Source organism: Petaurus breviceps, unplaced genomic scaffold (assembly GCF_028583685.1).
Source record: "Petaurus breviceps papuanus isolate PSGF00001 unplaced genomic scaffold, PetGlider_PUasm1.0 90977, whole genome shotgun sequence".
Taxonomy (NCBI): Eukaryota; Metazoa; Chordata; class Mammalia; order Diprotodontia; family Petauridae; genus Petaurus; species Petaurus breviceps.
In genome coordinates this window covers 48,988,406-49,016,181 of record NW_027187391.1, presented here as the reverse complement: position 1 = coordinate 49,016,181, position 27,776 = coordinate 48,988,406, and the positions used below count along the sequence as shown (strand labels likewise).

Genomic DNA, 27,776 nt, shown 5'->3' with positions numbered 1-27,776 from the left:
GTGCTGCCCTTAAATCCAGAAGATGTTGGTTTAAATTCCACTTCTAATGCTTACTAGGTACATGACCACATATAAGTCCTTTAACCTCTCGAAGCCTAACTTTTCTTATCTGTGACATGAGGATAGCTATACCTGTAGCATCTACCTCACAAGACTGTTGTGGGGCTCAAATAAGAATGTGTGTAAAGTGTTTTGCAAACTGTAAAGCATAATACAAATGTCAAGTGATTGTTGTTTTTTACTGAACTTGTAATTTCATTTGTTTAAGGAACTACTAATGAGGAAACTCCAGCTTCACTGGACTAAGTTCATCAAAACTCTATCTCCCAAAGCCTCTCACAGAGTTCTACATACAACAGGTACTGGATAAATATCTGCTAAATGAGTAAAGGTTTCCTCCTTCCACTGTACCTTGAGCTAATAATTACTCCCTCAGAGACTCCATTTTGCTCTTTAGCTGCCTAATGGCAGCAGGTCTTGTGCAGGAAGAACAAGTAATCAAAGATCAGGTGAAGCAGATCTCTAAACTCCAAAACCCAAGTCAGTTCCAGGAGGACAGATTCTGATATTCTTGCAATGCAGAGGCCCTTAGCATTTCAGCCTATGACAATTCTCACCAACATACGGTCTAGCAAAAGAAAAGGGTTCTTAAAATGAGGGGGTTAAAAAAATAAAAGAAAATGAGGGTGTTATAAATGATTGCTAAAGGTTTCCTTCCACCTCTTAACACTCTACAAACCTATGGATTATTTTTTTCTTAATTTAAGTACACTTTCTTTCCATAAACCAGGACTGCCTCTAGAAAATCTGGGACATACCACTGTATTAAGTATAGGTGAAACAGACTTTTTGTGGACCTATCTAAAAATCTAAATACCATTTGTAACAATTTGATTCTATGGGAAAACAGACTGAGCTCTAAAAAAAAAAAACTAACTTACTAACTTTTGGAACACAAAACTATTCATAATTTGAGGGTGGTAGGTTTTAAAGATAATGGGAAAATGGTAGTTTGTCATATATTTCATACTGAAATATGCATTGCACTATAATTTATTCAATAAAATATCTAATTTTATCTATTTTTATGTTAAAATATCTAATTTTAACTATTTTTTTTAACCCGCACAAAACTCTTTTGTTAAGGCAAATTTGATCTTTAAGTTGTTGGTTCTAATCTCATTTTTCACAGCAAAGATAACTAATGATTTAGGGTAACACTAATAACATACACTAAAAAGGTATGGCCAAAATTATGTTCTTGGCTACTTTACCTTCCAGAAAAGAAAAACCAAAGGATCCTTTCTCAATATATGATTGTACAATATATGATGGCACAATACTGAAACCTTCTGTAAGAATTCAGGGTCCAGAAAATGGATTCCACACAAATACTGAACAAAACTATTAAAGTGAGTAAAATTTTCTTAACAAGTGACAGCAAAATTATCAAGCTAATAATGACCAATATGAAAATTAGAATACTCACTTTGTTGTCTTGTGTCACTAGAATGCCTGCACCCCCAGGTTTCAAAGGCACTTCTTCCATTGCTCCAAACACATCTGTCTCAACAGAAAAGGTTAATTCTAGACCCAGATCACTAATATCATTATCCAGTATCCACTGTAAATTTTTTGCATACTCTGGATCAATAGATGCCACATCCTGGTAATTTACAGGAATACCTGAAAAACACACACATATGCAATTGTTAAATGCTAAACTCCTTTTTCCTTTCTATTTTATGGTAGAACATTGCCCTCTACTGATCTATGGGTAAAACTGCAAAATAAAACTAAATTCACAAGATAATCTGATATTACTCCTATAATTGGAAAAGAATCCAACGAATTATTATGTATAAGTGAAACTGCTTTCCTGATTCTTTACCACAAAAGGATGCATAAAGAATTCAAAAGCAAAGGGGATTTGTGATTTCATTAGTACAGAGTACTCACAAGTGAGGAAACTCCCACTATCAATACAAGTGGATACCTCTGCAACTTAAAGTCTTATTTCCTAATTTCCTAATAACTGGCCGTGTAACCTTGAGCAAGTTACTTAACCTCAATTGCTTAGAGGTGGTCAGGTGGCGCAGTGAGTAAGAGTGCCGGCCCCAGCATCAGGAGACCTGGGATAGGTTCCGGGCTCAGATACTCAGCACCCACACAAAAATAACTGGCCGTGTAACTTTGAGCGAGTTACTTAACCCCAATTGCTTTAAAAAAAAAGAAAAAGAAAAAAGAAAAAAAATTTCCTAGGGCACTGAAACGTGACTTGCCCCAGTTACACAGAAGATATGTATCAAAGGGGGGGCTTGACTCCCATGTCTTACTGGCTTTGAGGCCAGTTCTCTATGCTACCTCTAACATTATTATAAAGAGTTTTGCTAAAGCTTTGTTAGTGACTAAGATCTTTAAGTGACCATTCTACTGGCCGTAGTCACATTATACAATATCTTCTTAACATACATATTTAATGTAAAAAACTTTTGGAAATTAAAATCACATTTTTGTTCTTTCGACTAAAAGATCGTTTTATTTTTTTTTCTTTAAAAAAAATATTGGTTCACTCAAATCATCGTGTTCAGCATCATTTTAGTTAAGTCCTCTTGTTTGGTATGAGTTGGGATCTGCTACTAATTAAGTGATGGGAATCACAAATGAAAAATCACATGTATGTTAAGAAATAGCAAGGTCAGGTTAGTTGTATTTTAAAGTTACGGAAGGAGAATGATAGATAAGGAACAGAGGAACAAAGTTCTGTACCTGTGGTCCTTGAAAAAATATTTCTTCAATTTTCTAACAGGACTTAGATAATGAATCACTTTTCATAACTCAATCTTAAAATGACAAATGAATAAATGCTTGTAATATGGTCACTGGAATTTTTTAAATGTATCCAGTTTTTTCAAAGTTGGACACAGAAAACAATAATCTAAATTATAAAAAATTTCCAGGCTACTTCCCAACTTAACTGGAACATCTTATACTAAGTTTTACTTTAATAAGAAAATTAGCTTCAAATGAGGTCAGCAACTGAAGACAGATTAAGGAAAGGACTTTTTGACATTCAAAATCTCAAGATATCTAAAAGACTGGGTTCCAATATGATGTTCATAGGACTGTATATTCTTTTGCTGGCTACTCATCCTCTTTGTGTCCCCCATGTGTTGGTGTTTTCTGTCTAAGGGGTTATCTTCAACCTTCCCCTCTTCAATGATTACCTCTATCCACGACTCCTAAATCTGGAACTCTTCTCCGAACTGCAGTATCAGAACCCTCAAACTCAACATATCTAAAAACAACTCATTATTGCCTTCTGTTCCTTCATATTTGTTTCTACAAGAAGCCTTTACCGAGTTCTCCCAGCTGTTGGCACTCTTCTCTCCAAAATTGCCTTCTATTTATTTTGTACATGTGCACCTGTTGTCTCCCTTAATAGAATGTAAGTTTATCAAGGGCAAACTGTTTCATGTTTGCCTTTGTATCCCCAGTACCAAGTACAGTACCTGGTATACAGAAAGCACTTAATAAACGCTCATAGGAAGACACAGGTAGAGGTAGAATGATGGACTGAAGCAGGAATTGGCTGGAGGTAAAAAGGTCTATCAGGATGCTATTACAACAGGATAAAGGAACAAGAAGGAAAGGAATAAATATTTATTAAGTACCCACTATGTGCTTTTCACATTTATTTCACATTTCACAAATATTACCTCATTTGATTCTCACAACAATTCTGGGAGGGAGATGCCATTATCTCCATCTTACAATTTCCTCAGAAAATTGAGGAAGACTCAGTGAACTGCCCAGTCACAGAGTTAATAGTGTCTGAGGTTGGATTTGAACTGAGGTCTTCCTTACTCTAGGCCCAGAAATCTATCCACTGTGTCACTTAGCTGTTGCCTTAGTTAGATTTGTTGCAGTAGGGGAGTGTGTGATGCTATAGATAATCTAGATGCAGAAATAATAGGACTTGACAGCTCTTTAGGTGTGCTGGATGGGAGGTTTTAGATGTAGAAGTAGAGAGAAAAAAGGTGGCATCTGAGCTGAATGTTGAAGGACAGAAGGCATTTTAAGACTTGGAAATGAGGAGGGAGTGCTCTCTGGGCATGGGGGAGAGGAAGTGCAAAGGCTAGGAAAAGGGCAGTGAACTATTGTATGTTAAGAAATAGCAAAGTCAGGTTAGTTGTATTTTAAAGTTAGGGAAGGGTAATGATGGATAAGGCCAGAGAGATAGGCTTGGGCCTACCTAACACACTATGAGGTCATTGTGACACTAAAATACCTTCAGTAGTTCCCCACTTCTGAATAAAGTATAAATTCCTGATGTTCACACTCAAAAGTCTTCCACAATGTAGTTTCTTCCTGTGTTGCCTATCTCACAATAAATCCTTGGCATGTATCTTGTGTTCCAAAATAGCCACATTGGGCTGTTTTCTTTCCTGTCCTCATCTCATGCTCATACTATCTTTACTATACCGTGCTATTCTCAATGCAAAATTTTTTCCTTTAAGGTCTAACTCAGATTTCATCACCTTTACATAGTTTGTAAGTTCCTTTACCACCACCTGACTCATCCCATTCAAATAAAAATGATCTCTCTCTCCTCAAATTCCTTATACCCTATTACCCATGCCTTGTTTGCGTACTTATGTCAGTATCCCTTTTATCAGTTATTGAATTTAAGCTCCTTGAGCAAAAGGCTTGTTCCATATTTTTATTTGTGTCTACATAGCCTGGTATAGTTCCTTAAATGTAGTAGATGTTTAATAAGTGTTTATTTAAATAAAGCATGTAGTTTAAAATTTTGAAATATTATAACTTTAAATTTAAATTTAAGATTCTCAATGGAATAATGGGCCCTCCAGCACAACTTGCATCTTACTCTTCAATACTGTGTTTCCTGATAATAAGACCTATCCCGAAAATAAGCCCTCCCCTTACTGTGAAAGATTCCTCTAAAAATAAGCCCTCCCCCAAAAATAAGCCCTATTGAGATTGCTACTGTAGTGAAGGTGATCTCCTGCGCTACACGCTACATTACGGTACCCTCTGTATGCACCATTCCCCCCCCCCCGTGAAACGCACGCCGCACTCCAAGCTGCATCCAATCAGCTGCAGCAGTGAGCGCGTCATCCTGTTCTTTATTGAATTCATTATTGAATAAAGGTACATTTTTTTGTTCACATTTACCTGTTTATTAAAATTGCTGTCAATGTTCATTAAAATAAGCCCTCCCCTGAAAATAAGTCCTCTGGTGTTTTTCTGTCCAGAAAAATAAGACAGTGTCTTATTATCAGGGAAACACGGTAACTTCAAAATAAACATCGTTAGAGATCCATCCTGTTGTGCTGCTCTATGACCATCCCATTATCTGACAACTCTGCATATATACTGGTGGGATTTATGACTATGATTAAGATAAAATTTAAAAGGAATGAGAGGGGTGGCCAGGTAGCACAGCGAGTAAGAGCACTGGCTCCAGTGTCAGGATGACCTGGGGATCGAATCTCGGGCTCAGACACCTAGCACCCACCCAGAAACACCTGGCTGTGTAACCTTGAGCAAGTTACTTAACCCCGATTACTTAAAAAATAAAATAAAATAAAAGGAATGAGAAAAGAAGAGCATTAGGTGAAGCTACCAAATCTGTTCCATGCCCAAACCAACACAAAAACAAATGTCCCAAAAGTTGAGAAAAAATATTGTCTAAATAAGGCATTAATGAATTGATAGTAGAATCATACCAAGAATGTGCTTGTAGAATGACCTCGTAAAGTAAATGTTGACCAGCTGTCTGTGGTTCAAAGCTAAACCCAAGATCTGTCCAGCAAACCGGAAATAATTCAAGTGATCAGGATTGACATACGAGTTGCTATTAGGCTGAAAAGTTGTTCCTTTTGAAAGTTAAAAAAAAAAAAAAGCATTATTCTCTATTTGGAGGGAGGGGTTAATAGTGAATTCACATTTTAAGGAAAGGTAGCATATAGTGTAAAAACATGAAAATTTTAATCATCAAAAAGACTAGATATTTATTCATTTAATTTAAATTATTCTAGTTCCCAGGGGGGCAGCTAGGTGGCGCAGATAGAGCACCAGCCCTGGAGTCGGGAGGACCTAGGTTCAAATCCAGCCTCAGACACTTGACACACTTACTAGCCGTGTGACTTTGGGCAAGTCACTTAACCCCAACTGCCCTCCAAAAAGCAAAAACAAAATAAAATAAAATAAAGTAAAATCATTCCAGTTCCCTGGGCAGCAACATGAATATAGAATAAAATATCAGGATCAAATTTACAAAATACAAACAGCATACTCAAATAACCAACATACAAAACAGCTAAAGGGATAGATCCCTGCCCCAGAGCAGTTTACATTCTATAACAACATTATTTCATTACTGACATAATCCATAGAGTCCTATAACACAGACTATGCTTTGACCAAAGTTGAGTTACTAAATATTGATATTGTGTTTGAGCTTCAAAAGTAATAATGTCTCTATAGAATGTGTAAATTATTAAATGCAAAGGGGGATAAGAAAAATCATTAATTCACCTTCATTTATCAATGGAAGTATTTGTGCAAGACATAAATTTTGATTGAACTTTGAAGAAAAGAAAATGTCTGTAAGAGGAGTAAGAGCCCATTCCATACACTGTGAGGAATATAACAGGATGTAATTTAGATAAATGGAGGTGTTTCCAAGTGGAGTAAATAGGCAAGGCATAAGGAGATATAAAAATATGGAATACAAATAAAAAGTAACTTCCAAGTACCAAAACTATCTTGAAATAATAAAAACCAATTCTTAAATTTTGTGCCAGGTGGTATATGTAAAAAAAAAAAAATCACCAAGTTTACCCATCACAAAAATCCCTTCTTATCACAAAATACCCAACTCAATCCACTTTGCATTTATTAAACAAAAAATGAATGGTACTGTGCTAGGTGCTGGAACTACAAAGACAAAATTAAAAGCAGGCCCTGGTCCCAAAGAGCTTACATTCTATTAAAGAGATACTTCTTGTAGTAAGATAGGTATGCAAAAAGGAAGGAAGCACTAACAATGAGGGGCAAGCAGGAAAAGCATAGGAGATAGCTCGAGCTAAACATGGAAAGAAATTAAAGATTCTGAAAGGTACAGATGAGGAAGAAGAGTATTCCATTCCAGGAGTAAATACTGTGCCAGATTGTAGGAGTAGCAAGTAAACCAATTTGCAGAGAACTCAGAACCTGCCAAAAAGAAGTAAAGTACTATAAGCTGGGAAATGTTAGCCAGAGATGGATATGAAGAGCTTAATTTTCAACTAAGTTTGTATTTTATACTAACAGCAATAGAGAGGCAATGTAGATTTTTGAATAGGGGAGTAACATGGTTAAATGTGCTTGAGGAAGATTTTGTGGGCAATTGTGCAGAATAGCAAGAGAAAGAACAATGGATTTGGCATCACAGGAAATAGGTTCAAATGCCAGCTCTGTCACTTATTCTCTATGTGATCTTGGGCAAGTGACCTCACCTCTCTGGGCTTCCATTTCTCTATCTGTATGTAAAATGAGGGGTTTAAAATAGATGATATGAAAGGTCACTTTCATCCTCCATGTATAAACCTATAATCTTAGAGGATGGATTGAAGAGGAAAGAGACTTAAAAGCTGGAGGTTAAAACAAGCATCACAATGTTGCTAACAAATAATAGGGTAACAAACTGATTATTATTAGAACCAGTACAATATAAAACCTAATGCCAAAGCCTCTCAACTTAAAAATGAAGATTTAAAAAAATCTTTCCCCTTCTATTTCCCTTTCTTACTGTACTTACAAAACTAGAAGAGGCAAAAGAGGTATCAGGAAGAGAAAAAGTTTGTAAAAGTGTTCAAATTTTGAGGAATTTTCATATTCGGCTTTAAGCCACAATAGAATCTTACAGTAATTACTTTGAACACCTACACTTTTTAATTTTTCTAGGGTGGTAATGAATGAAAACACTATATCCAGTATACTGCAATAAAATGGAATATAAGGGTTGGTAATTTCAAGTAAACTTGATGCTTCTCAATAAGACAGTCATTCATTAGTCTTAAGCCTCTGCAATCCAGCTCCTGACTGTATCATTCAACTGAAACTTGCTCTGTCCAAAATTACCAGTGATATCGTAGTTGACAAACGTAAGGACCTTTTCTCAATCCTCATTCTTTTTTACATCCCTGCAGCCTCTGACACCATCACTCTCTTCTTGATGATGTCTTCTCCCTAGGATTCTGTGACATCGATGTATCCTGGTTCTTCTCCTACATGTCTGACAGGTCCTTCTCAGGTTCCTTTGCTAGGCCTGAGCCTTCATTTCAACTCCCCATATTCTATTTCACTTTGTGATCTCAGCTTCCATGGATTCAATTTGCATCTCTATGGTGAAAATTTTCAAGCCTCTGATGAGCTAGTCTAAAGCAGAACATCTTGATTGGATCTTTCCCCCCAAACCTTCTCTTCTTCCAAATGTTCTTAATACTATCCAGAGTGCCACCATGCTCCAAATCAACCAGCCTTATAACCCAGATGTCAAACTCAACTCCACAACTCTCACCTGAACTACTGCGGTACTCTCTTGGTTGGCCTCTCTAACTCAAGTTTCTACTCTCTACCTCCTCCAACCCATCCTACACTCTGATCAAAATGATCTTCCTGAAGTATAGACTTAACTATGTCACTTTCCCCCCTCCCTCAACCTGCTATTTGAGCGAATCCAGTGGCTCCATTACCTCTAGGATCAAATATAAAATATCACTAGTCTTTTAAAGTCTTCATAACCTGGGCCCCTCCTACCTTTCCAGTCTTCTCACATCTTACTCTCTCCCATGTATTCTGTAATCCAGTGACACTGGTCTTCTTCATATGTTTCTTGCACAAAACATTTCACTGCCCAATTCCAGGTATTTTTACTGGCTGACCCACACACCTGGAACTCTTTTCTTTCTCATCTCTATCTCCTAGCTTCCTTCAAATCCCAGCTAAAATCTAACCTTCAACCTTAGTTCCTTTCTTCTGAGACTACCCACAATTTAGCCTGTACATATCTTGTTTGTCTACAGTTGTTTGAAGGTTGTGTCCTCCATTAAACTATTAGCTCTTTTGACAACTAGTACTGTTTCTGGCCTCTCTTTGTAATACCAGCACTTTACACACAGCAGGCACTTAATAAAGTCTAGCTGATTTAGTGACTGAAAATAATTTAACTTCAAGGGGTTACACAGGAGACTAGGTAATTCCAATCTTGAAACAATTTCACTGAATTAAGATCAAAGACTAAGATCTTGTAAAATTAGATGATAAAAAAGTTGTCTCTTTTTGTTTTAAAAAAGCAAGTTCTATTATGACCATAAACAAGGAAAAGGTGGAGAAATATGTTCATTTTGTAAATACATGTGTAACTGTTATAGTCCTGAGTACAAAACATGGTTATAACAAAAATAACACTAGATTTTGAGTCAAAAAATTTGAATTCTAGTCTTTGATCTGCACTTTTTTTGGCCAAGTCATTATTCTAGGCTTTAGTTTCCTTATCTACAAAATAATGAAAATAATATGAGACCTGACAATTTTAGCAAATGAGATCATATAAATAAATACTATACTTTGAATAATATATTATACCAATGTAAGATATTAATAACTGTCAAGATAAAAGAAATTATACACTTACCATCAGCTGATTGGGTGAACAGTGCATAATCAGGGTTAATTATCTCATTAGATAAAATATCAAACCATTCACGTACAACCCCTTGACCCTGGGTATAAGAAAATAAAAATAACTAATAACAGGAAAAGATAATATATATGTACATAGATTTTTAAATGTTATATTTCAAAATATGAGGAAAACAAAATTTTCATTAAATTTCTTCTATTTCCATTTACTGTCAAGTTCTATTTAAGCATATTTCAGTCTTTTTTACAGAGTGATATACATTTCAATTATTTTTATACCCACCATGCCTTCTTCTCCATGGAAACGCACAGCAATCCCCTGTTTTAGCTTTGCACAATTTGCTTTAGACACAACTTCACAGCTACTCCTAAAAATAGAATCTACATATGTAGCTCTGATTAGTTTTATGCCTTAAAAATCATTATCAAAAAAATGTTTTGTAAATCTCATATGCATTAGCTTCTTTGTCAAATGAATATACCTCTGTGAACCAGCAGGATATCATTTTCATTCACTGGCCTGTGTACCATGTCTGAATCTGATTGCCCTGAATGCAAATGTTCATAGAACCACTCACAGCGATCTTTAAAAGGCTACCAAAAAAAAGAGATGCGTTAAATATTACAATTATATAATTATCATCTTTGCTTTAAGCTTTATGCGAAATACTGATTATAAAGTACCATTCTGAGACTCTTATGAGTAGTTGATAATGTTCAAACATTTCAGCAACTGCTCACAAAATAAAAGCAGAACTATGCACAGCCTACATATTTTCTAGAACTTGCTACCATTTTCAACAGGATACCCTTGATAATTTAGAAATTTATGTCCAGCCATTTGATGTCAGATATGTAACTGAACACATTTACAACAAATTAGTATTTTTTTAAGCTCAACGGGGCTTTCAAAAATTAATTCTCATGAACAGAAATATCATGGTACATGTTTCATTTCATTGTTAATTAAAATAGTCCCATATGTAGCCTTTATTTTGCCCTTTGGAATGAGAGATGGCCTTTTGATTGGCAATTATGAAGTATTCGGTACCCTTTCTTCTCTCCAAAAGCTCTGAAGCTAATAAAGTCTGAAGACAGAAGTAGATACTTTGATTAGCTACTGAGTAAACAAAATGGTAATGATGAGTAACTCTGTAATCCATTAGAAAATATTTACTGAGCACTTATATTTGGCCAGTACTGTGGGAGATGAAAAAGAAGCATAGAGCAAAATCTCTGCACTCAAGCAATCTATAATCCAGTTGAGGACATAAGCTTTATCCTTGAAACAATTACGGAAAAATACAAGGGAATAGATATTTAGGCATTTAAAGTATGTGATGTAGACTACAGATTAGACAGCAGTTTAGGGCTCAGATAGAAAGTGGAGGTCAAAGCAGTTGAGAAAGACATCATAAAAGATATGACTTTCAAAGATTCATAGATTCCTAGGGCTACAAGGAGATGTAGAAATCATTTGGTCTAATCAATTCATTTCTCAGCTAAGAAAACTGAGGCACAAGATTATAAAGATAGCAACAAGACATGAAACTCAAACCCAGGTTTCTCATCTCCTAGCCTAGTATTCTTTCAATTGCTCCTTGCTATCTGTTAGGTATTGAAATAAAGTCAGGTTTGTTTGAATGAAGAGAAAGAGGGCATTCCGGTCTGAAAGAGTAACATGAAGAAGCACACAAAGTTTTCTTACTCACAGTGGGCACTGTGAATTAGCATGATAAAAGCAGAGGAAGAGGATGCTGACTTGGACATTGGGGTGAATTCTGGAAGATAAATGGAAGTTTGGACAAACAGAAAGAGGGAATATCTGCGCTCTGTATACAAAGCAAAGGATTTTAGTTTTGCTATTTTAAGACAAGAAGCAATTTTGTTTTGTTTTGGTTTGGTTTTTATCATGTAATGGAGGTGATAGAATTCTGGCAAGTAATATACCACTTTTGGATTTTTCCATCATGCTCCTGTGATGGGTAACTTTCTACCCCTATTGCATTCACCCCCTCCCCCCCATCTTCCCTTCTCCTTTTCCAGTGTCCTTTTATGCTCCTCCAAATAGACTTATAAGCTCTTTAAGACAAATACTGTCACTGATTTTATTTCTATTTGCATCTCCAGGACTCATCATAGTGAGTGACACATAGTAGTTGCTTAAACAAATGTTTACTGACTAGAAAAAATACATAAGATGGGCTGGAAGGGAGAAATAAAAGATCCTTCATCTCCCATTCCCTCTAAATAAAAAAAAAAATCCCTTAGCAAGAAGGAAATTACAGAAACAAACATGAGGTAATAAGGGCACTTGACTAAGCAGTGACAATGGAGATGAGAGAATGAATCTAAAACATTTTGAAGGAAGAATCAATAGGATTTGATGACAAATTAGCCCCAGGAGGTGAATAGGTAGGTAAAGACAAAGAAAACAAGACTTATAGGCCTGAAAGAATGGATGCTAATAGACAGAAATAAAAAAAAAAATATGAAGGAAGATGGGAAAGAAAAAAAAGAATATTGTGAGGTCTCACATCTATTAAGTATTAGAAGCAAAACACAAGAAGAGTTGTTGGATCATACTGGTCTCTAACAAAAATGATCCTCTATTTCAAAATCTTACTCATTTTACAAGGTTCAAATGGCATTTTGTGTCCTCCAAGACAGACTCTGACTAACCAGGCCATACTTATGTTTCCTCCTCTAAATTCCTATTTTCTCTGCAACACTCATTTGATACTTACATCAACTGCTTTCCATTATAGTGAGGTTTTTTTTAATGTCTAGAATAGAATTTAAATTACTTGAGAAATGTTTTGATTTTTTTTAAATTATAGAATATGAAGTAAAAAGTCAGGAAAACAATGTATACAATGAGTACAAAGAAAATGGGAAAACAATGAATGCTGAATAATTATAAATGATCAAGCCCTAGCCACAAAAAAAAGTTGATAAAAGGCACCCATCACTGCAAGATGTAGGTGCTACATATACTGTCAGACACAATCAATGCACTGGTTGATTTTGCAGAACTCTTTTCTCCACCTTTAAAAATCTTCATTACAAGGGATAGCTCACTGGATCAGTGGAAGGATACATTCAAGAATTAATGTGATATGAAGATCAATAAAAATAGTTTTTTAAAAGTTCTAACTAGAGTTTTAGAATTTTTGAAAATTTATTTTGTAGGGGCGGCCAGGTAGCACAGCGAGTAAGAGCACCGGCTCCAGTGTTGAGAAGACCTGGAGATCGAATCCCGGGCTCAGACACTTAGCACCCGCCCAGAAACACCTGGCCGTGTAACCTTGAGCAAGTTACTTAACCCCAATTGCTTAGGGGCAGCCAGGTGGCTCAGCAAGTAAGAAAACCAGCTCCAGTGTTGGGATGACCTGGATCAAATCCGGTTTCAGATACTCAGCACCACACCCAGAAATAACTGGCCATGTAACCTTGAGCAAGTTACTTAACCCCGATTGCTTTAAAAAAAAGAAAATTTATTTTGTGCATAGCTAATTTTTCTATAATAAAGGGCATAATGCTGTCAAATACTAGTAGGTTACTCTGATCTACTATATATGATTCAAACAGCATTTCACTGAATTTTAGAATACAACCATGAATGTTTTATTGATATTCTTTAAAATCAAAATATAATATTCCTACAACTAACCATAAAACAATAACAGAGTTTCTACTTAAATGCAGTACTTACAGAAAAGCTTTTAAAAGAAATGACTAAATACAAATCAATATAGTTCTCACTAATCATTAACTTATCCATCATTATCTAATCTAATTGAGCCTTACTCCTAGATATTGATTATAAAGTTTCATTCTAACTCAAGTCTGAGAGCGCAGCTTGGAGTCAAAAGGCCTTCCAAGTGATCTGTATTTAATCTTACAGGCATCTAATATCAAAAAAGTCTATGGGCTGCTCCCATAAAGTACCAGTGGCTTTTCTATAACAACCACCCACAGATGACCTATTCACTATACTTAGAACTATTTGAAGGATAAGTCCTTCATTTACCTTTATACAAATCTGAATAAACCATCAGATTGTAAACTCCTTGAAAATCTTATGTTACATTAATCTTTGTATCTCTGGAGCCTTGCACACTACCTTACACATAGAAGGTGATTAATAAATGTTTACTGAATGTCTCCAACTACATTTTAAACTTTTAGTGGAGGTCAGGAGCCAAACTGTTATTTCCCTTTTTTCCCCACAACATGAATCCTGCAAATAAATAAATATTTCTTGATGACAATGAAGGAACAAGTAAAAATGCTGTTATTCCAAGCTGACATTTTAAGGAATTGGAACATAAAATATAAAACACCAATAGGATATATTATTACTTAATGGTATAGTCTTATATTTGGTGCTTATTACCCTCTTTCCCCAATCCCCTCAGATGACAAACTTTCATAACCTTCTCATAGTAAGCAAATGAGAAACGCTTCTATGTTCTACAACACAGATGAGCTCAACATATAATCCCATTACTCTAAGGTAGAAGCAGAGACATAGTTGACAGATGTCACATTAAACAATTTGGTTAAAAATTAAGCATTGTTCAAATTTGCAAAATACAGTTTTCCTTTCATTAGAGAAAAACCCCAAAGTGAAAGAAGGCTCTACCTGTGCTTTTATGATATGCATGAATCTTGACATCAGTTCAGGACACTCAAGGAGGAAGTGAAAATGGTCAAAAATTATTTTGGGGTTTCTGGGGGAAAAAAAGTATTTTACTTAGCAGAAATGAACAGAATATAGTAAAATGAAAATTCATGGCAAAATGTACATACAATGTAATAAAAAACATCCATCCTGAAGTTTCATACATAAGATATAATGTTTTATTTATGCTACCTTAAGTTAACCATTAGGAAATTTCTAAAAGCCTTACCGATTAACAAAGCATTTAAGAACTTCATCATGTTTGCATACAAACTCTATGAAACGGGGTGAAGTCATTCTGTAGGAAAGGGAAACAAAATTCATTAGGCTCAGTACACACAAGAGCTACAACTTAAAGAATATAACATTATGTTCTTAAGACTAGGGTCTTAGTCAATTAACATGCATTTAATGAATGTCTATTATGTGCTAGGGACCATACCAGGCACCTGGGATATCCTCATTTGAAAGAAGTTTACTTGCAAATAAGGGAGAGTACATAAATAAGTATATACAAAATAAAGAGAATAAAAATAAATCAAAGTAGCTAAATATGAGGTAGTTTAGGATGATAAGCCCTATGAATTGGAGATAGGGAATCAGGATAAGTTTTATGTGGAAGGTGGAACTTGAGCTGTTTCTTAAAGGAGAGGGATTCTTTGAGAAGGAATCTAGGAGAAAATTCACTCTAATTAAGGGGTAAGACAAGGCAAAGACAAAGAGATAGAAGATAGAGTATTTTTTATGTAAGGAACAGAGAAACAAGGCTAACTTGGTTGGACAGAACAAGGCAAGAGGGTGAGTAATGTCCAGCGAGACTGGAAAGGTTAAGTTGGAGCCAGGATCTGAAAAAATTTAAAAGATAAACAGTAGAGTTTGTATTTGATTCTAAAAGCAATAGGGAGACACTCGATAGAACAGCATAATCCCATTGTCAGATACAAACTTAAGGAAAATCACTATGGGAACAGTGTACAGGATAGACTGAAGTGGGGAAAAGACTCGAGAGTCTGGAGTTTTTGGTATACCAACTAGGACACTTGCAATAATTTAGATGGAAAGTGATGAGGAGCCTAAGCTAAGTTCTAAATAAAGAGAAGGGGTCAAAAGAACCTGAGAGATTAGAAGGTTGATGGTATCTTTGGCATAAATAGGGAAGTTTAGAAGCAAAGAAGGAAATGGGGAGGAAGGGGTTAGGAGGAAAAATAATCAATTCAGTTCTGAATATTCTGAGCTTGAGATATCTCCAGGACATCCAATTTGAAATATCCACTAGCCAATTAGTAATGCAGTTCAGGGGAGAGACTGGGGCTGCCAAGATAGATAGATGATCAATAGAGAGATATAGATCTATCTTTGAGTCATTTGTATAGAGATGATAATTAAACCACTGGAACTTATGCCTTTACCAACAAGAGCTAGGATGGAGAATTCATCTAATTTATTTTCTTGAGCTTTAGAAAATGAGAAAACTAGAGCATTCAAACAATCTTTAAAAGAGAAATGCAAGTATTAAATTCTTAAGAGAATGTTTATAATCAACAAGTTACTTTTTTTCTTTAAAAAACTTAAAATGTAGTCTCTAAGTAAAAATGTTTTCCAATACTTAAAATAGTTCTGCATAATAGCTATCCCATTTTTATGTACTGTACAGGCATTTAAATTTACTTTTCCTTCCCTTACAATTCTATTTCTTAAAATTTCATTACGAACATCTAAAAAGTTTCTTTAAAACTGGAGACCAAAGCATTATGTTCTAAAAACATGTATAAGACCTACCCCAAAACTTAATAAATGTGATGTCTTATTAATAAAATTATAAAGATTCTAGAATTGTATTATTTAATAGAGAAGAAAGTAATAAGTAAAAAGCTTCTTACCCTGGAGGCATCTGACAAGAGCAGCACATATAAAAAGCCTGAATGACAGCACTTAGCCGGTTTGCTGTCATGGAGATAACATCCTGACAATCCGTACTAGCTTCCTGCTTCCCTGCAACATCATCTGGTTTAGATTCCCCTGTGTCAATGGATAGATTTTCTCTGCTCCCAGTTCCTGGACTGCCAAATGAAGGGATGGAAGTAGGATCGTGCTGATCTGGCCCCTTTTGCTTCAATAAAATAGATGTGATATTGGTCGAGTCCTTTTTGTTTTTCATCAACTCTGTGGCTATTAACACTAGCCATTCATCTAATGAGTGCCAGAGCAACTCCAAAGGCTACGAAAAAATGAAAAATTTAAAATAATTTTTAATTTAAAGAAATGAAGCTCATCAATTTATTAACAAATAATTCCTTAAATAAACAGAATACATTTCCAAATACTATTATAAAAATCAAAACATTCCAGTTTACAGTTTTCAAAATTAGGTGATAATTACAGGAAATAACACTAAGGTTATCAGTTTCAAATAAAATATAAGTTTATTTGCAACAAAAAGAAAAAAAGTTAATTTATATATAAAGAATATATAGAAAAATTTTTAAAAATTAAAATTCAGAAATAACAGAAAAGTTAATCTCATCCATATAGTCACTTTTTTAAAAAAGTATTCAATATAGTGACAAAAATGATAAAGCAGAAATTCAAAATTAGAAGACATCAGCTCTGTTTTACTCAGTTCTATTACTTGTCAGCTATGTGTCCCTAAGCAAGTCATTTCCCCACTCTAAAACTGGGTTCTCTCATCTGTACAATAAGGGAATCTGACTAGATGATACCTAACATGCACTCTACCTCTAAAATCCTACAAATCTTATGAAATTTGTTCTTTTAAAGCATATATCACTTGCTAAAGCAACCCTATGGAAGGTGTTACTGTATAGAATACCAACTTACTCAATGTCAACTGACTTCATGCTTTTCAATCATTTCAAAATGTAAATTTACATTTTAAAAGATTTTCAAAAACAGCCTCTCTTATAATATGCAATTAGCTTATGGTGTTCCTTATAAAGAACTCTTCAAATTAAGACAATTTGTAAAGATAAAATTTAAAAAATTTGGATTACATAGTGAAACATATACCAGTTCCAAGAACTACTGCATCCTTAAAAATCATTTGAGAAATTAAAAATACTAAACCATTATAAAAAAAACTGCTGGAAAATTCATTCCCCAACCTTACCTCCATACCCCCCCCTAAAAAAAAGCCCTTAATAATGAATTAATAATTCAACTGATGAGGTAATCCTTCCCAGCCCCATTTTTCCTAGAGCCCTTGGCTCTCTTCTCTACCCAATTATATTCTACACCTTGTATTACCTTCCTAGAAGACTATAAGAATTAGAGTGGTCTTTATATTCCTAGTGCCTACTACAGTGCCTTGAGCAAAGTATGAGCTTAATAAACATTTGCTGAATTGAATTGTTGCCTCAATTCTATACTGTTCTAAATATGATCAAAAGGCATGAACAGGAAGTTCCCAAGGGAAAAAAATCCAAACTACCTAAAGTCATATGAAAAAATGCTCCAAGTTACTAGTAATAAGAAAAACATAAATTAAAGAAACTCTGAGGGTCTACCTCCTATTTATCAGATTAGCAAAGCTGACAAAAATAAAAGAAAATGAAAAATTCTGTAAGGGCTGAAGAGCGGCAGGAGGCATGTTAGTGTACAGCTATAAATTGGCACAGCCATTTTGGAAAGCATCTTGAAATCATCTCAAAAGTTAATAAACTATATATATACTTTGGTCTAACAATACTACTAATCAGGTCATATTACCCCCCCCCCCACCAAAAAAAAGGGGAAAAGGAAAAATCCTACATGTATAAAAATATTTACAGTAGCTCATTTTATGATGGCCAAAAACTGGAGACTAAGGGTGTGTTCATCAACTAGTAAACAGTTAAACAAAGTGCTGTATAAAAGTGTAAAAGAATACTACTATGTTATAAGAAATGAAGAATTAGACAGTTTCACAGAAACCCAGGAAGTCTTATATTAACTGATGCAGAATGAAGTGAGCCAAAGGAGAATATTTTGTATTATAAGAACAATTCTGAAAGACTTAAAGAACTATGATCTATAGTTAATCATGATCCAAAGGACTTATAATGAAGAATGTCACCCACTTGACAGGTGAACAAAATATAGAAAATGAGATATAAATTTTTGGCATAGTCAATATAGAAATTTCTTTTTCTTGACACTGCATATTTTTTACAAGGATTGTTTCTCTTTTTTCTTATTTTTATAGTGCAGAGAGGAATATGAGAAGACAAAATAAATGCTTGTAAATTGAAAAACACTTTAATTTTTAAAATAGAAAATGACAGTATTTTAATATGACAGAATAAAAAAATACATATGGGAATTCTACATAGTTATAGAATAACAAAATTAGGCACTAAGGGGTCACCTAGGATTATTTTCAGGCAGTGTCAGAGTCAGAATCCCAGATAGAGAAAAATCTACCTTTTTTTAACTTCCATACATAGAAAAAGACTAAATAACCACTCTCAGTTACTCTAAAAAGAATTTCCTAGAATCATAAGATTTAGAATGAAAGGGACATTAGAAATCATCTAACTCAACTTCCTCATTTTATAGATGAGGAAACTAAGGCCCAAGAGAGAGAACTTTCACTGCTAACTTAAATCTTTCAAGCTATGACTTGAACACAATTCCCCCTTCTTTATATCCCTAGTGTGTTCCTATACAACATCTCAAACAAAAACATTTACTGACCACAATAATTGGCTCAAATAACATATCACAATAGATATCCATTTACTCAACAATATTTATTTTGCACCAACTATAAGACAAAGCTCTACCTGAAGGAGCTTAAAATATCATCAACATGCATGTATTAAATATACTTCATCTATAATAAACAATTTATACACACTAAGGAAAATGCATCTGTAACCAAGTCTTCCACAACTACAATGTGGAGGTGACTATGCCAGTGCAATGTAGACCCTAGAAAAGTTATAAAGTCTGAACTCAACATTAACTACTAACTAAAAAATAGCCTAGCCAGTTTCAAAAAGGTATCATCAGGCTGGCCAGTGGCTGGTGCTTTTTTTGCTCACAGTAATCATTACAGTTCACCTAGGAAACTGCATAGAAATTGTGAGCACGGGAGTTAGTAGCCAGAGCAATGAAAGAAACTACAGATCCTTCAAGTATAAAAGTAGATAAGTAACTTTTCAAAATTATATGCAAAATACAGGTATAACCCATCTAATGATATTAATTTGTTCTACAAAACTATCTGGGCAAAATGTTATTACAAGTCATAAACAATTCCAAAAGAATAATTCTATAAACCAGTGGTTGGTTAAATAATATTATCAGCAGTCTCACAAGTTTACTGTGGGATTTACTTCTAATACATTAACAAGTTTTTTGCAAACTGAATGGCAGCTTGAAGACACAATCTGGCAGTGTATCAAGTGATCTGGCAGGATTGTAAAAGTGCATAACCACTATTACCCAGTGTAATTAACATGATCTTCTGAAGACTCACTGTGACTCTAAATATTCTCAGTCAGAAATATCACATACTTTAATTCTGAGGACAAACCCATGGTGAGAAAAAAAAACATTTTTAAACATGCCTATGAATTTCTTTGTGTCTAAGTAACAATCCCATAAATAGGAAACAACCGTATTTTAAAATGTACAAAAAGGATACATCACTACCTGAAAAGTCTAATCCTCAAATTCATACTTATATCCTACTAATTCCTGTCACCTATCACCATACCAATGTATTCTAAGACACTAGACAAATAATGTTTAATAACATTAAATTTAAGAGACCCTTTTTTTAAGTCATGGAAAACAAAACAATGCAGCCCCTAGAAATGTCTCCTAATAAAAATGTATCATTTTTCAATCCAACATTAATGAAAAATCCACCCCACTCAGCAGCCACAGGACCACAATCTCCTAGACTCCTCTCATACATCCAATTCCAACACACATGAAAAAGGTCAAATTTGCTGCCCTTTGAAGATTTGTTGAGAGACAAGATTAAAAGCATAGAAAGGCAATCAGCCCTTTAAAACTTACTATTTACCTTAACAATTGTTCATATTAAAAATAAACAGAAGTGTGGCCTGAAAGATAGTTATGTCAACAGAAAGGTCTAAAATTTAAGATAGAGAAAATATTCAGAAGCAAGAATAATTATGCATAGTGCAAAAAAAATGAAACATAAACAAAAGTACAGTATGCACAGATACAAATGGTATAGAATAAAAAGCAGTGAAAGAAAAGAGATGAAAAAGATAATTTCAAAGTCAATGAAAAGGGGGAAAGCTAAAGAGGGAAAAAAAGCTGACCTACTTTTCTACCTTTATAAATAGAAAAACTGAACCTAAAGGACAAATGTCAATACAAAGTCTGCTTAGTAGGTATGCAATCTTCTGATAAAAATATAAAGACTGTGACAGACTTAGGCCTAATCAAATTTTTAAAATACCTTATCAGCAAGGCAAAACTGAAGAATACTAAAACAAGTATAAGAATAAAATCAAACCAATAAGCCAGTTCTTTCTCAAAGGAGCTAAGAAACAAAAGGTCAATCAATCAATAAGCATTTATTAAGCATCTACTATGTGCCAGGCACTGTATTTCAGAGATAGATCATATGTGATCATATGTGATATCATGGAACAAAATGGAAATGCATTATGCTATATATATATATATATATATATATATATAGCAAATTTCAACAAAAATCTTTGGATCAGGAATTTGGCTTCAACATGACAAGGAAATCTATTTGTTACTAACCAAATTATTTTCTTAAAAAAAAAAAGAGAATGTGATATGAAACCCTGAATTAAGAAATATTTGACCACCTTCTTCCAGCAGAGGGCACAGTAAAGCTACAGTAAAACCAAAACAAGAAAAAGAAAAGAAGCGAAAAAACCTCCCCAAAGCCATTATAACCATGCTAAGTATGAAAGGACCTAATTTCTACTAATATAAAATGCTAGTATACTATTTTTAGTAAACGTTTAAATGTTCCCAACATAATAATTCTGTAAATAATATGACATACTATTTTGTGAATAAAAAAAATTCTATGAAACAACTTATTTGACTTAACATATTTTGAAACCTTTTTTTAAGGTTTCAAATGATTTAAGAATTAAATCCTTAAGCAATCATCAAGCTAAAATAAAATAATATTTATGCTCCAAAAAAATCTTTAAACAAATTACCTTTAAAAAAATATATATGTATATATGTGAATGTATATATTTTCAAGGTAATTTGTAGAGAGATAGAGAAAAATGGATGGATGTTATTAGGTCATTTGAAACAATTTTTTTTCCTTCAAATTCTTGCTTACTTATACAGGCAAAAATAAAAAGCCAAAACAGAGGCATTAATAACATCACTTCAAGACCATTATTTGCTCTGTTACCTCTTAAGTTACAATTTAAGGTTAGCTCTAAAGGGGTAATACTACCTTGGATTTTTATATAGAATCTTTCTGCCAAGGATTCCACCTATGCAAGTGCCAGTATATGAGGAGAAGCTGAAGTAATACAAAATGTTTTAGGAAAATAACTCAACAATTTTTCACTGAAATCATTCTAGCAGATAATATTAAATCAAAACCAAATTGGAGAGTTACATCTTGCTACATTTCTAATGCATAAAATGTGCACTAAATAATTGATTAGGACATACTATAGGAAATACATTTTAGTGTAGAAATATCAAATTGAAAATAATATATTTTCCTTTCTCTCCCTATTAATAAGAAATATAAAATATAAAAGTGGACAAAGAAAATATCCTTCATTTTCTTTTTAATAATCTCAATTTCAGTAAAAATAGATTTTAAATCCTAATAAGCAATATTATATACATTAAAAGATTTAATTCTTAAGAAAGAAGAAAAAGAAAGCTCACCAATTAAGTCTGAGCGATGAATAGTTAAAGGTGAAAGGGAAAAGGCATACCTAAACTTAAAAACAGATATGGGTATGAACCAAACTTACGTCCTGTTCATGAGGGTTCTGATTAAAGAATGCATGCTTTGTGAAATTCATCTCTTTAACGTCTATCTTCCTAACAACGTCATATACTTTTCTGACCTTGAACACCTGACTTCTTGGAGTTTTATTCCCATTGTAGCCCATATCAATTCCATTATTGGGAGAGGATGGGCCAATTCGAAAGACATGACAAAACATCCTCACAATCCTTAAGAGACTCTTCATTTGTGCTTCATAATTGCTAGACAGGCTGAAAGGAAAAGTAACAAGGAACACATTAGATGCATTAAAATAAATCTGTAGCTCCAGATTTATTTTAAAAGATTTTCATTTATCCTATGGCCTGACTACGAATTTCATCTAATCTAAACGCAGCAAAATCTTCCTTACCTCTTGACATCATGAAGAAATTGAGTGTTCTAGTTGACACAGAATTATTCGATATACTACACACACAAATTACCAACGTTCAAAAAACCTTTTGAAAACAACAAATTAAAAAAACATTTGCTCCTACAGTGGTTTATTTACATAGCTAGGTATATTTTTGTAATCTAAAAATTTTGCTTTGCTGTGAATTGCTTACAAACAAATACATATATGGAAGTTAGGTTCTTATGTCAACCCACAAGATCCTATTAATGTGCAACATATTTTTGACAATTCAGATAGCATTGCAGGATTTTCAGTGCCCTCATAATGATCACTGTGCATATGAATTATAATTGTACTAATTGTTTTAAGGTCCTTCTCCAACAATGCATTGTCATAAGGGGAGAAACTTCAATTCTTAAAGCTGTACCAGTGATAAACAATCTGACAGGTCCTCCCAAAACACAGAAAGGCTTCAACAACATCCCAGTCACAAGAATTTGTAACTCTTGTCTAAGGATCAGCCTAGCTAAGGTTGAAAAGGCTTATAACTAGAAGGTTAGTCAAATGGTGATTCATCTTTGAAGGCCAAGAGATTCATGAACACTACCTGCTAAGCAGTGGAAGATATGATCCACATGAATGAAGGGAACAAATCAAGGGATCACTAGAGCACTATATATAGCTATAAAAGGTACAGGAAATGTACTCAATGTGAATTATTCCTGATGACACACCCTAAAAGCAGTGTCACAGACATATAAATCACTAATAGCAACCATCTTATCTTGGCTCTTTGCCTAAAGGCAGAATGCAAAATTGTGCCATCTCCTAGGAAGCATAAGTACTTTTCTCAAAATGTAATTATATCAGAAGCTGAATTAGCCTATTCCCAAGTTACTTTAGCCTCTTCAAGAAAATCTTTTTTGCTGTATTTCAGTGTCTTCTGACACATTAGTGTAAGATTCCCACTGAGTTGCTGTCTTCTGGTTTGCTGGTTGCCAGATAATAAAGCATTTGTTTTCCTAGTAATGTACCAATATTTCTTCAAAACACACTTCAATACATCAAGGATCTGATTTCAATAGTATGCTTAATCCCTTCACCAACAGAGAATCCTTCTAAATTTTGAATAGATGGATTTAATAACTTGCCCATAAGGAGCTTTCAATTTAGAGAGACAAAAACGTAAGTATGAATAAAGTTAAATAAAACATCTTAAATAATTTTAAAGCCACAGAAAAAATATTAAAATGAATAATGATTAACTATCAATGAATCATAAAGACAATAATTATAGGCATTCAAAGGAGGCTAGAACATTTCAGGGAATGAGCCATTCCTATCTAACTCAATTTCTTTAAAGGCTTCTCTCACCTCCCTAAAGAAATTTACAAGCAAAAATGGACAATAAAAAGAAAAAATGGGCAGAAGGACAAAAAGAGCAAAAAAATAAAAAGCATAGATATGTTTTAATATGTACAAGAAGGCTATTTATTGTGGAGAATCAGATAGAAACAAGTAATAAACAAAGTAGAAGAAAAGGAAATAGAATGCTTATCTGTTTAGAGATAGGCACCTGCTCAGGTAAGGAATTTTAGGAGCTGTCTGAAAGGAGGATTGGCAAACTAAGATTCAAATGGTCTTCCAGGTAATGCATACAGCCTAAAACGAAGGAAATTATTAGGTAAACAGTGAACCAACTACAGTGAACCAACTACCTCACATCACTCAAGACGCCTTCTACTACTGTTTGCACCTTCACCCCTGTTTCACAGAAAGAGGTGGCCCTTCCTTTTCCTTGCCAAGGCAAAATCCTCTACAAGTGCAAGTGATCTCCTTCCATCCTATTTTCTTCAAAAGACTGACCCCTTTATCATTCTCAGTTCTCTCACTTATCTCCAATCTTTCCCAGTCTACCTCCGTCCTCAACAAACCCTCACCAGATCTAGTCATCCTCACTAGGTACTGTCCCATCTTTCTCCTTTTTGTGGTTAAAATACTGATGACGTCATCTAAAGTATGTGCCTCCACTTTCTTCATACTTTCTTGCCTCTACAATCTGGCTTCTCATTTCATCATTCTACTAAAACTGCTCTTTCCAAAATTACTAATAATCTCTTAATTAACAAGTCTAATAGTCTTTTATCAGTCCTTATCCTTCTCAACACCTAGAGGCTTTAATGTTATTGATCACACTTCTCCTTCAGTCTCTTCTCTCTAATCTAGGTTTCTATGAGACTTCTATCCTGGTTCTAATATGCACCAACATATCTAACCACTCTTTCTCAGTTTGCTTTGTTACAACTTCATCCAGGTCACACTTACCATTTGTGTCCTCCAGGGCTCTGTCCTGGGCCCTCTTCCCATCTCCCTCTATACTATTGCACTTCATAATCTTATCAGTTCCTATGAACTTAATATCATCTCTATGCTAATGATTCTCAAATATACTTACCCTGCCCTAACTACCATGATCTGCAGTCTAGAGTTTCCAGCTGCCAAGTGACATATCAAACTCAATGTGCCGTAGACATTTTAAACTAAACTTGTCAAACCTGAACATATCCTCCCTCACCCCACCCCAATTTACCTGCCCCCCCAAACCCTCCTATTTCCAAAATGTTCCTCTTACTTTCAAGGGTACAATCAGACAACTGGGGGCACAGCACTGGAGCTGGAGTCAGGAAGAAGCACTATATAAATGCTTATTTCCTTTTCATCCTACCAGTCACCACCCAGGTTCACAACCTAGGTGTCACCCTCAACTCCTCACTCTTACTACCCACACCCACAGAAGTTCTATCATTTCTACCATCTTAAAAATCTCTCCTACATGTCCCTTGTCTGCTCTGACCTTATAATCAAATCAGCTTGGGTGCTGGTCCTTATCACCTCACAGCTAGATTATTAAAATAGCCTTTTAGTGGTATGCCTACATTAAATTTCTATCCACTCCAAACCATCCTCTACTGATCTGTCAAAATGATCTTCCTAAAGTCCAGGTTTGACTATGTCAGTCCCAACCCCCTCCTCCACTGAATAACTCCAATGGCTCCCTACAGATCCAAGATCAAATGTAAAATAGTATTTGACTTTTAAAGCCCTTTATAACCTACCTCCTACCTTTCAGGGTCCTCTTACTTTTTAGGCTTCTTATACCTTACTTAGCCTACATACTCTGCAAATCAGTGATCTTAGCCTCCTTGCTGGTCCTCACAGACATTCCACACCTCCTGACTGCAGGCATTTTCAGTGGCTATCCTTCATGCTTGGAATTCTCTCCTTCCTCCTTTCCACAGCTTCCTTTTAAGTCCAAGCTAAAATTCTATCTTCTACAAGAAGACTTTCCCAGCCCTCCTTAATGCTAGCTCTCTCTTTGATTATCTCCAGTTTATCCTAAACATATCTGCTTTATACATAGTTATTTGCATATTGTCTCCTTCATTAAACTGTGATCTTCTTGAGAGCAGGAGCTATCTTTTGATTTTTGTTTTTATATCCCCAGTGCTTAGCATAGTGCCTGGTACACAGCAGGTACTTGATAAATGCTTACTAATTATTGACAAAGAAGAAATACAAAGAAATTCAGAAAAGAAGAAAGTGATCTAGGATGGCCCAGTAAAAGGCATTGAAGCAAATGAAGACCGTAGTCCTGGTCTAAAAGTGTAAATTAAATATCTTGGGAACAGGGTTTTAATGTCAATAAAAGGAAAGTAACAGAGTTGGCAATGAAGGTAGAAGGGAGAAAAAAAAAACATTCAGAGGCAGAGAATTCAATAAGATACTCATAAAAATAGAGGTAAGTATTGACCAAGCACTTATTCAAGGCTGGAGCTACATGGAGAAAAGAGATGGTACATTTAAGGAACACCTTCAGGCCTTCATCTCTTCTCATTTAGACTAAAATGGCCTCCTAAATGGTCTTTCTGCTTCCAGTCCTACCCCTCTTAAAATTCATTGTCCATATGGCTCCCAAAATAATCTAAGACATAGTTCTGATTCCTCTATCAAAAATCTTAAGCGGTTCTTGATGGTCTACGAAATAAAATTTTAAAAACTTATTTTGGTCATGTTAGGCCTGACACAATCTGGTTCCCACCTACCTTTCTAGGTTTATTTTATAGTTGTCTACTGACTGTGGGGGTAGGGGAGAGGGAAAACCTCACCAGGATGACAGAAGAACTCAAAATCATACCAAATTTGAATTATATAACTGGGAACATCTATCCTTAAGAAATTTCAGAAAAGATATGATTATCTTTCAAGTATCTGAAGGGCTATCTTACAAACTTTTTTCATTTGATTCTAAAGGGCAAAACTAGAAGTAATTGGTCAAAGTAACAGAAGGGAGATTTCACGTCAATATAAATCAAAGCTTACTAATAATTAAAGCTCTCCAAAGATAACATGGATTGTCTCACAAGGTACTGAATTACCTACCTATAATTGGAAGTATTCAAGCAGAAAGTGGCTAACCATTTGCTAAAGATATTGCAGGGCAGAGGTGTCAAATATGCAGCCCATAATACTGCCAAGTGCTGCTCAAACCAAATTAAAATGTAATTGGGAAATATTTAAGAAAATAAATAAAAATATAATAAAACATAGATAATATTACATTTTGAAACTGAGTCAATATGAAAACCACAAGGATTCTTATGTACAGTTTGGTGTATCTTGTTTGTATTTGACTTTGACAACACTGCTATATGGGATATTCACTTAATTTGGACTATGTGAATACTTTAGTCCCTTTCAATTCCAAAGACCCTATGATTCTAAAAATCTATAGAGGTTCCTTATTTGCCTGCCAAATAATCAATCACCTGCTCCTGGAATTCAAGGCATTCTACAATCTGGCTCCAACCCACCCTGAAAATTCAATTTTTCATACTGCTCTTCATCATGGATTTTTATGTTTCAGTCAAAATCTGGACTATTCTGTCCCCTACTTTCATCCCTCCCTCTCCTTTTTCTGTGCCTTTGCTCATACTGTTCATTATGCCTGAAATGAACACTCTCCC

At 34.6% G+C, this 27,776-nt stretch overlaps 1 protein-coding gene across 3 annotated transcripts in view; it reads right to left on the bottom strand.

Moving 5' to 3' along the window:
- HACE1 (HECT domain and ankyrin repeat containing E3 ubiquitin protein ligase 1) overlaps positions 1 to 27,776 on the bottom strand; it is a 100,667-nt gene that overhangs the window by 23,773 nt on the left and 49,118 nt on the right. Inside the window, exons 11-19 of one of the 3 annotated variants that reach the window (XM_069077140.1) lie at positions 22,381 to 22,627; positions 16,282 to 16,619; positions 14,631 to 14,699; positions 14,363 to 14,450; positions 10,197 to 10,308; positions 9,998 to 10,095; positions 9,707 to 9,794; positions 5,754 to 5,903; positions 1,490 to 1,686 (exon numbers count right to left, since the gene is read on the bottom strand). In XM_069077140.1, coding sequence (XP_068933241.1) covers positions 1,490 to 1,686; positions 5,754 to 5,903; positions 9,707 to 9,794; positions 9,998 to 10,095; positions 10,197 to 10,308; positions 14,363 to 14,450; positions 14,631 to 14,699; positions 16,282 to 16,619; positions 22,381 to 22,627 — 1,387 coding nt within the window. The remainder of the gene's footprint in view (positions 1 to 1,489; positions 1,687 to 5,753; positions 5,904 to 9,706; positions 9,795 to 9,997; positions 10,096 to 10,196; positions 10,309 to 14,362; positions 14,451 to 14,630; positions 14,700 to 16,281; positions 16,620 to 22,380; positions 22,628 to 27,776) is intronic. The other 2 variants (XM_069077141.1, XM_069077142.1) reach the window with 2 other exon arrangements.